This window comes from Cygnus olor, chromosome 9 (assembly GCF_009769625.2).
Source record: "Cygnus olor isolate bCygOlo1 chromosome 9, bCygOlo1.pri.v2, whole genome shotgun sequence".
NCBI classification, from domain to species: Eukaryota; Metazoa; Chordata; class Aves; order Anseriformes; family Anatidae; genus Cygnus; species Cygnus olor.
The window spans coordinates 16,325,833-16,339,976 of record NC_049177.1 but is presented as its reverse complement, the minus strand read 5'-3'; the positions used below and the strand labels follow the sequence as shown (position 1 = coordinate 16,339,976).

The following is a 14,144-nucleotide window of genomic DNA, read 5'->3' as shown; positions in this document are numbered from 1 at the left end:
AGTTCTCTCTCTCTCTCTCTCTCTCTCTCTCTCTCTCTCTTTAAACATTCCTAGTACAATTGAGTTGGTTTTCTGCTGATTCCTTAACATTCATTTTTACTCCACAGAATACTGAAATCCTTCAATGGTATATGGAAGGTTCTGTCAGTTTTGATTTTAGTTGCATTAGAAGAAGCTATACATTTGCCTATCTTCTGTTCTTTCAACCCAGACATCTCTTCTCAAACCTAATCACCTCATTTATATACTGTCCGGCTCTGACCCATGTTTTATGGATAAGCACTAATCCTCCGACAAGCCAAGCAATCACTAAGAAGTATGGACATACTTCAGAAAGGTCAACTTTGTTAAACTAAGTGACCATGCGGTTCTTCCATTGTCATCAGTGACTTCCAATCTAGCCCTTCCTCCCCTGATGTTTTAACCAATATACTTAAATCTAAGCACTAGTATAGTACAGTCAAGCCTTTTGGTCGTCATTATTAGAATATGAATTCCAAATCTAGAGCAATAACTTAATTGTAAAGCACCACGCACATTTCTGGTGAAGCAACAAAAAACGTAATTTAAAAAAAAACATTCCGTAAATATCTGCTTTGCATTCATCATGAAACTTTGCACAAAATTACTTCTACCACATATTCTTACCTATTTTGGTGTAAGTATCTGTTTTCCGTTTTTTGAAATTCTCTTAGGGATACAGGTTTTACTGGGGAGCCCTATGCAAAATAACACAGAAGACTAAATTAGCAATGTATTCATAACACTGTACATGAAAGTCATACATACAAAGTATTCAAAATACCCAACAAAGAACAACAAAACACAGCTCAAAGATTTTTGTTTCCAGCTAGGCAAGCTCACCTTTTTTTCCCCTCTGCTATTTAAAGAAACTTTAGTTTCAAGACTTAATATGCCTACTGTTTAAATGAGTTTTAAAACCTCCACTATTAAGGATAATGCAGAGAAGTAAATGTAGGTAGAAAATAATTAACATCACTTAGAAGAAATGTAGAATTAAGCTCTAAAGAAGGCATATAGAACTGTAGAGCAATGTAGTCTGGAATCTCAGAAATACAGGATACAATAGCTGATGCCCTAAGGACAGGTCACTGGTGAATAAAAAAGCAAAAAAAAAAAGAGGTATGAAAGAGCACACCTATGGCTTCATTTGAGTTATGAAGTCATTTATCCTACTGGGAACAGAGACATATTGCACTTCTATTGATACCCACTAACACAGGGAAATGGAAACTTCAAGATTAACTTGTCAATTTTCACTCGTGCCGGTATCGATACTGCTATATTGCATACAGTTAGACTACTACTTAGGTCAGAGTTTTAGGTTGTTTGTATTTTCAGAAAAACTGCAAACAGCTTAATTTTTATGAATACCTATGAACCCTATTAATAACTTTTTTGATGTTGTTCAATGCCTTTTCATTATCTACAGTGAAGAGTCCTTGCGTTGTAATGCCAGCAGCTGCCTTTTCTGAGTTTTGCTCATGTCTATGCTTCAAATGGCATCAGCTTCCACAATTTGATATTGAATTTGTGAGATCTGCAAAACGAATGCATCTCCAATAGATGTTTGTGTCACTGATTTTTAACATAGTAAACAGTAACATAAAGTGGACAAAACAGGCACCAGGCTCCTATGTGAATATTAAAGATCCATGACTTCTTCTTTCCCCAAAGAGCAAATATCTTTTTGCTTCAAAACACAAAACAATACGAAAGGACACGTTTGAATTGCAGCATAATAGCTACTGTTTAAGCATATCGACCACAAGGATTTTCTCAGACCAATTGCTCATGTAGCATATACAATGAGCCACTGAATTGTGAAGCTGTGTACACTGGTAGTAAGACTCATAGAACACAGAAAGAAACATTATATAGCTAGAAATCCATTTCTGTAGTTCGATTTCTGAGAACACTCTCCAATGTCTACCATCCAAGTGGTAGGCATTGGAGACTTAACAGGGAACAGTCTTCTCCGTGTGTTTGTTCACAGCAGTGGCTACTACAACTGGAACAAAGACATTTTCCAGTTTTGGTGATTTGTACAATTTCAAAGCAACTTTAGTGAATTTTGATCAAGTGCACGCTAATCCTTGTGCAGTTAGAAAGCAATGAAAGGACATGAACAAAAGAAAAATGACGGTAACTTCACAGAAATTACTGCCTTTGTCTGCTCATGGACGTCACCTGGCTATAGTAAGCAACCAATAAAAGCAACTATTATTAGCATACTATATTGTGAATGTGCAAACAAATTAAGTTCTTCGTCCATATGTTGTGGGGAAATGGGTGCATGTATCGTGACTCTCAGGAATTATATTACAGTTACTGAGATTTCTGAAATGCAGCATTCCAGTGCAAGTACTGCATATCAGCTTAAATACAAAGACTCTTGAGAACAAAAAAGAAAGATACTGTTTAGACTTGTTGGGAAACAAGAACAGAGGCTTCTTTGCCCCCCCCCCCCCCCCCCCCCCCCTTTTTTTTGTGTGTGTGTGTGTGTAAAAGGAGAAAATAGGGCAATGTCTGGAGCCACTCATGCCTGTTTCTAGACATTTGAAAAAAGCTGTCTGGATAACTTTCCGACCTGTCTAGCAATGCTTTCACGTATTGCTCATTTAACTGTATACTTTTACTCACTGAGAACAGTTTAATGCCAGATTTATCCTGAACTACTGATGATGGCTTTTGTTCAGAAAGGTGACTGTATACGTATCCGAGTCTACTGTAACCTGTGGTGACACTTCAGAGCCTTGCTCAAAATGGAGAAATTGTTTTCTGTAAGCAGCAGGCTTTCTGAAAAGTCTGAGTATTGAAGTTAGTCTAAACTTAAAATGGATGCTTAAGACAGTAAGTTTACTGGCAAATAACTCATAATCAATACAAACAGCCAAATTAATGAAGTTTCAAAATTCCTGTAGTATGTCTAAGCTGATAACAGTGAACATTTTTCCTTTAAAAAAAGACATTTATTCAGCAAGTAATTCACCAAGTAAACATGAACAGTTTCCCAGGTATCACCAATTACCAACTGGAAGCATCAAATGTGCTTTCTGGTGAAAACACTCCTTTGGAAAACCATTCACTTCACATATGCTTAAAGCAAAAGCTTGCAAGAACCCTCAGGACAGGAGAACAGCGTGGCTGCGTTGGACTCATTCTACATATCCCAAAGGGCGCCTGAGAGCAACTTAACATCCCACTTCTGACCCTCCACAAAGCACAACACTGTGCTCTTCCTCCAGATCACTCAGTGTTTTTTTGGTGTTTTGTTGTTTCCTTTTTTTTTTTTTTTTAAACCAAAGAAAACCTCTGAGGACAAGAAGCATTAATATCATCACAAAGGCTTTCCTGTGGCATATGAATTTAACTAATTTAAGTAAAAGCACCACCTCATTAGAGATTCGCCGCTGGTCAATATATGCCATGAATTGTGAGCTGAGGCTGTCTGAGTCCATGCACTTGGGTTGCCTCACCTCTTCCTCCTCCTCTTCTGTGGCACAGCTATCAATATAGTCGATCTGATCGAGATCATGTTCCACTTGACATACATACACAAAGGAAATACCCATAATTAGATGACCAACAGGAGGGGAAAAATAAACAACAAAAACAGCGTCAGGAACTAAGACCATACCGTCTTTCTTCCATCTGGGAAAGCTCAGCCTGAAAAGTATTGAATTCTGCCTGGCCCGCTAACATTTGTTAAACATCAGATTTTGAAATAGTAATAAAATTAATGTTTTTTAAAAAGCAATGATAAAGATATCAAATATGTAGTTTTAAATTGCCAGCTGCAGATAATTTAGTAGTGACTAAAAAACATGTGACTTTCTCAATGCTGAGAAGTATTTATCAAAATCTATCACCTAACATCGAGACTGCAGAATGATTTGTGTACGTTTTGAACAATTTATCTTTTTTCTAAATCATCTCCTTCAGACAAATTAGGATGGATATGACATACTTCTACTAGTACGTTATTACTACAACAACAAAAGAGGACAGCGTGATGAAGTTATCAGGATGCAAATGCAATGAATAAAAAAATGTGTAAGTGGAAATAATGGAGGGTAGTACAGCAAGCAACAGAAACCTCAAAAGCACCTAAAAGCACCTCCAAATTTTATGTTATAAACCCAGAATGTGCATTCTGCCCAGAGATTCCGAGAAACATGACATCTAGTAAACTACCTGGGTGAAAAATACTGTGCCATGGATGCAGGGTAAAGCGTAAGCTCCTTTTCTGAGCACCAGTCTTCTCATTCTTAAAACTGTCCCCAAATTCTCTCTCAACTCTCTTGCAGACATTCTTTTTCTACTCCCCCGCCCCTTTCCTGCTTGTCTAAAACAGACTTCTCTTTGCTTCACCACACAATCTTGCAACTGTTACTGCCAAAGCCACCTCCTCTGCTACTACACCCATCCAAAACAGCATTCCTATATATTTTGGCTTCATGAAATCTCCATCTCAGTTTCAAATATTAAAAAAAAAAAAATACAAGGAAAACACACAACAAAAACCACACCACAACAACCACCACCTTATTAAACTTTAACAACAATACAGCAGAGGGTGAAAGACATTAGTAACTGTGTTAGGAGCACAAAATTGGAAAGGATCTCCTGGATCCCTGACAGCACATGCTATGGCTTGTACAGCTCTCCAATACTCCTACTCGTGAACTGACTGAGCTCCACCTTAAAAGACTAGTGAGGCCTTTTGAAATGCCTGGCGTACAAAACCCAAAGAACAGAATAAAGCTAGTCTTAGAGGTAAAGCTGGCAGTGTTACCTGCTATTAAGGCTGCCCACAGCTTCCCATAACATCATGTTTTCAATTCTTCTAGCTTTGCCAGAATGTAACTGTTTGAACTAATTTTTCTAATCCATTGATGTGTAGAGGAATGCGAGTTTAAAAAAGTTTCAGATATTTCCAGATGCTAGCAAAGAAAACAAAAACACTGTAGCAGAAAAGAGTAAGACCAAGAGAAGAAGATGGTAAAAGTTGAATAAGGTGAGAAGGAAGAAAGAGGGAAGAGAAAGTGGGAGCCACGAGAGGGAAATTAAAACTGCTTGGGAGAGTGAGACTCGAGGTATGTGAACTGGAACCCTTAAGGGAAATGGAAAACAGAGAGCAGCTAAGCAAGAAGAAAACTTAATCAGTGTATGTGGGGATGAGAGATCCAGTAACCAGTAGTGGGTGAAATGGAGAAGATGGAATGACTGAAAAAAAACAAACAAACAAGCCTGGAAGAACGCTAAAACAGGTCACAGTAACAAAAAGAGGACTGAACTGCAAGCCAGTGGTAGCAGGGGATTATTGCAAGTTAAAATACAGAAGGACTGTGGAGATCAAGAAACATGGGAAGGACTGTCATCTATTGACCAAACAGGAGGGTGCTACTTTCAGGCTGCAGGACAACAAATTGAGAAATGTCAAAAAAGCAATCTCACAAGTACCTGTCCCTCCTAGACAGCTCACGTGTTTGTGTGAAAACCTAAGATTCGTGAACAAGGCACATTTGCTGCTTGAAAACATGGAATTCCCTGACAAAACTGCTCATCCTTTTCTGACAGCGGTTAACACAGAGCACAGCCAATTTACTGCTGCTGTAAATTCTCCCAGTAGCTCAAGCTGCAAAATTCCATGAACTGAAGTTTAAGATTCCTAAGCACTGTTCAAACTATTTGGCAATTTTACCCTAGTACATATGCAGAAGCTGACATAATGTTTCCCAGATAATCCTAATTCCAACGCTAATTGATTTTGCCTTGCAACATACTTAACATACTGTTTACACAACAGTCTTTCAGAATAATTCTACCTATATCTTTCTCTCTTTTTTTTTTTTTTTTGTCTTTAGACAGCCTATTATTTACAGCAAATATTCTGAAATATATAACAACAACAATAAATATTATTAGTCAAAGATCACTATTTACCTCCACCGTTAGTTACAACTGTGCTCCCCCGGTTTTCTTGATACTGACTTTCTCTTCGCAGTCTCTGTTCTTTAGTGATTTCTGCCACACGTAAAGGGAGGTCTGAAAACTCATCTGTTGGCTTTACAAAAACAAATGGTGAAGAAAAATTTTCTTGGGAAACATCTTGCAAGTTATTATCTCTTGATTTGTGTTTTTACTTCAATTGTCCTCTTTTGCATGTACAAAACACTATCAAAATATAGCTAAGGTGTATTGTCTTTAAATAACATATATTTAAGCTTTCCTAAACAAAATAAAAAACAAACCAACCAAGCACAGTTTGACTATAGCTTTTCTCCGGAATAATTTTAAGTGCTTGAAAACATCCCACGATAGAAGTCCTAGAACTCTTCCTAAAACCAAGCTAGGAGCACCAAGAGGCATATAGAAAGCAGTTCACAAAAGCACTTAAAATCTTGGCTACTGCCTTTTCTACCTGTCCCAAGAGGAAACGGGTGCTTCTTCCTGGAAAGAAAAATTGACAACCTCCTTGCTAGGAGGTACTATTTCCATGCTCTAAGTAGTAAACGGACTTTATTTTTAACATTTGAAAAAAGCTGCGAAGATGATGAAATTCCCATCTCACTTTTGAAGCTCAATTTTCATGTTCAGATTTTATTGAAACAGCTACTCAGAAGTAAATGAAGATGACTCATCATTTTAATGACAGCTAAGATTTTTTTTTAAAATGAGGAACCCCCTTTTCCTCATCTTTTGTGCTCCAGTAAATTCATCTGTCATGCACATTTCTCTTACTTTTAACTTCATGTCCATCCCATATAAAATTATGCTTGATTTACTTGAATACATTTACAAATATTGGATGAATACAATTTCCATACTAACATGTACACGTTCCCTACTGAATATGCTTCCAGATGTATACTTATTATTTTTCTTTCCTGCAAAATATGGCACTCAAAAAAAAAAAAAGTTGCAACACTTACTTCATTCCCTGACCATCTTTTGTCTCCACTGTCCACACTGTTGAAGCCAGAATCAAGTGCTCCATATGGACGACCGGAATAAAGTTCCTCATGGCTGTCAAACACAATGGTTTAGTTAGCGCAACATAGAAGTCACTGAAAAATTGTCAGCTACTACAGAACTAAAGGTAGAAAGGGCTACCAAGCACAGTTGCAGTGTTTTCACAAGCTCAGCATATTAGAAAGCATCGTACTGCATTTGCCATGCAGAACAAGCGGCATGATCTTGGTCAGCTGTTCACCTGCATTTTAAGAGCTAATCCGACCAAAGTATTTATCCATACTGCAAACATTTCCCAAGCAGAAATTATGACAAAGAAAACAGCAAAGTGGTCTCATTATTATTTCACTGTTTACCATGTCAAGCTTTCATTTTCTACTACTCGTCTGTTTTGGTTGAAAAACACTTCTATTTACTTCTCACAAAGTTTTTCCTCAAACAGGCAAAAAGCATATAAAATTACAAAAAATACAGGTATAGCAAAATATATGTATTATGTATTATATGTATAATGTATTATGTGACTATCTTCCGTATCATAATTATCTACCTAAAATGTACAGAAAGCAGGGCAATATTTCAAATATTTCATGATATATTAAATATAGAAGTATGGCTTCCATCTACAGAGTCTGACTTTGTCGATGACACGTCTAGACAAAGGCATTAAACATGTGCCTGGTGTTACAATACACACAAACAAACAGCCATACAAGATCCCTGAATTTCTGGGCTCAGAAACTACATAATTCAGCAGTACAGCCATCACAGATGTCAAGCCTGGCAACTGCTGCAGATAGCTGCAGTAAAGAGACAATGGGACTTGTCTGACCCACTGCAGATGGCATTTCACAATGGCTCAACTGTCCTACTGGCACTCGATGCCCCAGGGAGAACTGCAGCAGTAATTACTACATAATACACAAGGAAGAACTTCAGGAAGCTAATTGGTTCACCCCATCATAACCAAATTGCCAGGCATTTTCTCACTGGTATTGCTCTCAAGTTGCTGCTCCCTCTAAAAATCCCTCTTTCAGGACAGACTTATTTTTAAATTACTCATTACTGTTATTTAAGCAGCACATATGCATGCATGGGGCTTTCAAAACTTACAGACCTAGGGCTACTTACGTTTTCAGATAGACATTAAAAAAAAAAAAAAAGTAATAGGAGGGATGGAGAGCTACAGATGAGAACTATTAGGCTATACATCTACTTCTATGCAGTTAAAACTTCTGCAAACAGACACCAGAAGACAAGCTCTTGCACCTGCATGGAGTTTAGGTTAACTCAGGAGAGTCACACTGTTACGGCCTCGTATTTGAGCAGAAAGATTATCTGCATAAAAAGCCTTACCAAGTAATAAGGGGAAAAAAGTACTTCCCTTCTTCAGGGTTGGGAAGAAAGACACAAATGCTGAGTGCAGTTAAAGAACTATTAATTTGAGACACTGATGACAGAACAACACTTACACTGGTAGTTCACAATACTTAACGGTTGTAAAACATGGCTCAGAGAAGAAAAAAAAAAATCTATCTGCTGTTTAATTACATTTTAAATATATCCATACTCCTAGAAGCTGTGAGAACCCTGTTCTAAGTTGATCAATTACACAGAATTGAAGAGCATCACAATGGCTCCTTGGCTACATCTCAAAAATGGAAAAGCATTTTGATACAAATCTTTTTTGCATTCATATTTCCAAGCTATGATTAAAACAAAAATTCTCATTTCAGAAAAGCAATTATTGAAAACTTTGATAGTAATACAACAGTCAGTCAGTGAGACCCCGATCTTGGATTTTCTCTTAAAAAATAAACAAATCACACCAGAGAGAAAGAGATCATGACAGTTTGTCTTTCAGAGCCTCTTCTTTTCAATAGCAGGATGGTATCCCTAGTATTGCACAGAGACTGTCTGCAACAGCTTATGTTCTAGGAAAGTGAGGAAAACCCAAAATACTCAATTCACATGTTGACTTCAGACAGAAAAATAATTTAAGACAGACAATGCTGATAAGAAATCATTCTGTCAGTTCCTCGTGCAAATTCTTCTTCACAAATCTGACTCGTGATGATTTATCGTGAGGCCCCCTGATCTGTGTTTTACTGCTGCAGTACATCCTTTAGCAACTACTCCTCTGCACATTATTACCACCTTCCAAGACGACTGAGGTAACTTTTATATATACACTTAGTTTCATACTTCACTGACTCCCTTTCTTCTCTACCATATAACAGAAATAAATCTTAACTCCTGCTTTTCTCTAGACATCTTAATTTAGCAGCTGATACAGCTGACTGTTCCAATATTTGTGTTACAAAGCTAAGCAATACTGCCAAGTGAAAGCTTGCCAAGAATAACAATTTACTAACTGGGTGGAGATCAGCACTTACACCTGCAGTTCGAGCATAGCAGTTATAAAATTCTGTACAACAGGTTAAAAATCACAGCAGGGATATACTTCAGCAAGTATATGGAATATATTGAGATCTTATAAACTGAACACGTTAACAACAAGACAGCATGCCCCCGTACTAAGAATATGCTTCTTACTGTACAGTTAACTCTAGTACTTCCTTTCATATGATATTGCTAAGGTTTTCTTAAATAGTAGTACCTTGCTAGATTATACCATGATAACATAAATGACATTCTTCAAAGCTACCTCCATCAATGAACTTACCAAAGAACAGTCCTTGGATCTATTTTGTTTTAAAATTCAGATGGCTGACAAAACTTTCCTGAATGACATCAAAGCTGGAAGCCTGGATGTTGCAAAACTTACCAAGATCCAAATCCCATGGGTCTCCTATCATAATCGGGCAAGTCTGGAGCTATCTTGCATGCTTCTATATTCAGGTATTTAAATATGTGGATTTTTCCTTTTATACATATCTATGAATTAAAAAAAAAAAAAAGGAAATAACTATAATTTTACAATACACTTTCAAAATACTCTAACAGAGATTTAACCTGCAGTGCATGGTAATAAATGAACACATTTATGTCAACCAATGCATCTTTTCTTTTAACCTCAGTGCATTTTAGATGAACAGTTGTAGTGGAGAGTCATGAGATGCCTGTTAAACAAATGGATGCTGTCCTCCACGTACATCTGGTCTGCATACAACTTTGTCAGCTGAATGCTGAAACTTCATCATGAAAAATAGACTTAAGTATGTACAAGTACTAGAATTTATACCCTTGGCATCAGAACAGATGCATCCTACCCATGTCCAGCTTTGAATGGCAGTGGCAGACTGCCAAAGCAAGCTCTTAGTTAAAGTGTCTGAAGACAATCACAGTTTTGCTTTCTAAAGGGAGGCAAAAGCCTGTGGAAACTACAGATTTCAGCAAGTGCCACTGTAGATTCAGAAGCAGAAGCTCACAGCAGAATCTGTAATTCTCAGTGGCTTATATACCTGCATTAAAAATTAATCACTAGCCATACTGCAGTTTCTAGTTCCAATGCCAGTTTGATCACTCTGCTGCAAAGTGAACTGGCGCACAGCAGCACCGAGGCCTCAGTCAAAATTTTGACATTTGAGTGGCACAAAACCAGCTTTCCGTAACAGAGCTGCCTCCCTCCTACACCTCTCCTAAACCTATCTGAAATCTTCAGCTAATATTAGCACAATGCTAACAGTGGAATTTTTAGTATAATCCCATAGCTGAGACTACTAATGCAATAAATAGAAGAAAAAAGGAGTTTTCAAGCTGTGCTGTATATTTAACGCTTTCAGGGAATACAATTTATTTAAAGTCTTCTCGTTCATAAGCACAGGTTCTAATAAAAATTATTTCAGCTTTTAACTTTGTTCCACCCATTTTAATTAAACCAGTTATCTGAATTCCCAGCTGCAGTTTACCTGTGCAGGGGGTGACTGGAGAGGGTTGTTCTCTAACATGATGGTTTGCAGATGTCTGAGGTTCCTATAACAAACTGGGATTGTTGTTATTTTATTGCAGGAGAAATCTAACCGAATCAAAGGCAACTCAGCGAGCTCTGGAGGTAGAAAATAATTAATTCAGCAGATTTAAAAGCAAGAACATAAAAAACCCTGTACATGTACTTTACAAAATAATTAAGTGTATATGCTTCTAGTTCTCAGCGGAAGAAAAAGGCATTAAAAATACAGAAGTGCTTGAAGTTTCTGCTGTTACAACTGAGAGCCTTTATCTCACCTTCAGGTAAACGCACCAGATGATTTCTTCTGACATTTAGGTCCCGTAAGGATTCCAAATTGCCAATCTGCGGAGGTATTGTTTGTATTTCATTACAGCTCACATCCTACAAAGCACGAGTGAAGAGTGAGTTAGTACATTCCACGCAACACAACTGGAGATACTAGAGTAGATAGAAATCCTTCTTAGACTAAAAGCAGATTTAAATAACTTGCTACTGCATGCAAGTGACTGGTTTACAATCACAAAGTTCTTAACAGAATGTTAATCTCACAGATCCCCAGAGAGCATCCCAATTACTGCCCTGTTTTTAGCAGTTTATCTGAAGCACATCTGAACCTATTATGCACAATTAAATCAATTTAATTCATTTAATTAAGTCAATTAAATTAAAGATCAAATAGTGGTGGTTAAAGAATAATTGCATACTCACAAGCTCTGTCAGCTGTCTGAGCTGTCCTATTTCTTCAGGTATTGAAACCAATTTATTATTACTTGCTATCAAAACTTTTAGTGGTAGACTACAGAGGTGTACTGGCAATGTTGAAAGCTGGTTTCGGCTTTTTGGACAGAAAGAAAACAAGATCATTACAACTCTCATGAGAGCTCACCTCTCAAATGCAGTGAAAACGCAATGAAAGATATACGCAAAAAGCACACTCCATTTTGACAATCAGCTCAGTTTTTTTTTTAAATAATATAATTACTGTAAAACTAGTTCCATGAAACCTTCCTTGCTCCCTGAACCGTTACTTGCTTTATCCAGTTGTGTCTGAACACACTTTGAATGTCAAATACCAAGCCTGATCTGATGCTTTTGAACTCAGCTACATAAAAATATTTTTGGGACTTCTGAAAACTGGGCATCCTCTGTCATAACTTAGTATGTTTGAACACGGTGCAAAAGCCTTCCAGGTGGGTAGTATTGCAGGTCAGCGCATACAAAATTCCACAGAGAAATTCATTAGATACAAAATTAGAAGTATACTTGAAATATTCAGGAAGTCATGAGGATCACAAACCTTGCCAGGATGGATTTGGCTATTCCAAAATCCAGTGTTGTACATTTCACAACAGACTACTATTAAAGCAAATATGAGGTCATATGACTCGACTGTAACCTCAAACAAGAATCAAGTAGGATGAGAATGGATTATAAAAGGAGAAAGACTATCTTTCAAAATAAAACATAGCAAAGAGCAAAGCATGGATGTTTACAATGAAAGTTATTATGATCGTAGCAAAGGATCTTAACTAAGGCTTTGATCAGATGTTGACATTTACCAAAATATGCTGTTTTTTCATGCCTGAAGCCCAGATTTCCTTGCTATTAAAAATATCTGAGCAGTAGCTGAATCAACAACAGCTTTTAAAAGGATTATAGTTGGACTGTACCTGCTAGAGATCAGAGCAATAAGAAATCTATACCCTATTTATATCCTATATCCTATTTATACCCTATAATTCTCAACAGCAATAAAAAACAAGCTAATAAAATTGGCAGAAGTATGACACCAGAATGAAAAAGCCTGGCGTTTTTCTTGATTGCTATCACTGGCAATCTGTAACTAAGACCTTTCACCACCTCATAAAAGACTGTTTCTAGAAACGGAGAATGCTGTACACAGCTGAATTTTATCCATAGGATACATTGCACCAATTAGCTTTTAGCACTGGCAGGTAGGTCTTTGTCCTTGAGAAAGCTGTTTAAAAACCACTAGTACAATGAAGATAAATTCCATAAAGATTATTCATGTGCTCAGATTTGAAATTTACAGATTATCCAACAACACTACCCTCTCTTTTCAGTCAGCATGGATGTATTTCACATGAAAACTACTGGAACTTATTATGAGTACTGCAAGTTGGAATTAGCTTTCCTCTTCATACTCCACTTCTACATGCTGCCGCTTAATCCTTGTGTTCCATGATCTACCTAAGTGAGACTGGTACACGCTGCCTTGTTTCAATGACACACAATACAACAACGTGATGATCACACGCTGTGTCTGTATTATTTATGGATGCACCAAAGTTGATCAACCCAGACTACTTATATATATATATATATATACACACACACTAAAGCAGTTTTTAAGACAATTGTTACCTGATATTTAGAAATGTTAAAGACTGTAAGTTCAAAACAGCCTCTGGGATATATCGAATGCAGTTCTGGTACACATTAAGGCTCTCAAGGGAGACAAAGTGACATGCTTCTGCTGGAAGCTCTGACAGTCTGTTCCGTGACAAATCTGAAGGGGAAGAAAAAAACATTCCATGAAGCTATGTTAAAATTTAATGAGGGCAAGTATTATCTGTATATTTGCCGTCACATAGTGGGAAGAGTTGGACAGGAAGCAGTCTTGCCATCCTGCCTGCAAAGTTTTCAAGATTAGAAAATGATTTACACATTACACAGGAAATAAATTAACATCTTAAAATCTCGTAGTGACAATGAGAAAGAGAGACAAATGCTCCATTCCTTTCACAGTCATGCTTCTGCATCCCTAACCACTTAAAGCTTAAGGGAGTTAGTTTAAGATGTTGAAAGCCCAGCTTCAAATCTGTTCCAGGACCAGCTCCACCTTTAGATTATGGATTTTGTATAGGGTGAGTGGTGCTGTAATGAAACACAAACAAAACCCACAAGTACTCTTCTCCCAGCCCCCTGCTAAGCTCTGTCACATGGATCTCTCAGCTTCAAACTTCTAGTCTAAAATATTCACTTTACATAGAATACATAGTGCACATTTATATATAACAGCTCCAGCAGGGGAAGCATGGGGCACACACCACATATAAGCCTTCTATACTACAGCCAAAGCATCCCTCCCTTCACAAAGACACCAGTTCAATCCTGAAATCTCAATCATGTAACGCAATAACCAGTTGTCTTGGTAGCAGAGAAATGCCTGCTCGCTGCTAGCAGCAAGATTTACTATTTCTCTGTGATC

At 37.4% G+C, this 14,144-nt stretch overlaps 1 protein-coding gene across 37 annotated transcripts in view; it reads right to left on the bottom strand.

The window, feature by feature from the left end:
* LRCH3 (leucine rich repeats and calponin homology domain containing 3) overlaps positions 1–14,144 on the bottom strand; it is a 61,571-nt gene that overhangs the window by 22,153 nt on the left and 25,274 nt on the right. For 24 of the 37 annotated variants that reach the window (XM_040567791.1, XM_040567787.1, XM_040567788.1 and 21 more), the window contains exons 2-10: positions 13,298–13,442; positions 11,621–11,747; positions 11,188–11,293; positions 10,872–11,008; positions 9,788–9,897; positions 6,960–7,053; positions 5,971–6,091; positions 3,417–3,565; positions 649–719 (exon numbers count right to left, since the gene is read on the bottom strand). In XM_040567791.1, the coding sequence (XP_040423725.1) occupies positions 649–719; positions 3,417–3,565; positions 5,971–6,091; positions 6,960–7,053; positions 9,788–9,897; positions 10,872–11,008; positions 11,188–11,293; positions 11,621–11,747; positions 13,298–13,442 (1,060 nt within the window). The remainder of the gene's footprint in view (positions 1–648; positions 720–3,416; positions 3,566–5,970; positions 6,092–6,959; positions 7,054–9,787; positions 9,898–10,871; positions 11,009–11,187; positions 11,294–11,620; positions 11,748–13,297; positions 13,443–14,144) is intronic. The other 13 variants (XM_040567789.1, XM_040567793.1, XM_040567804.1 and 10 more) reach the window with 1 other exon arrangement.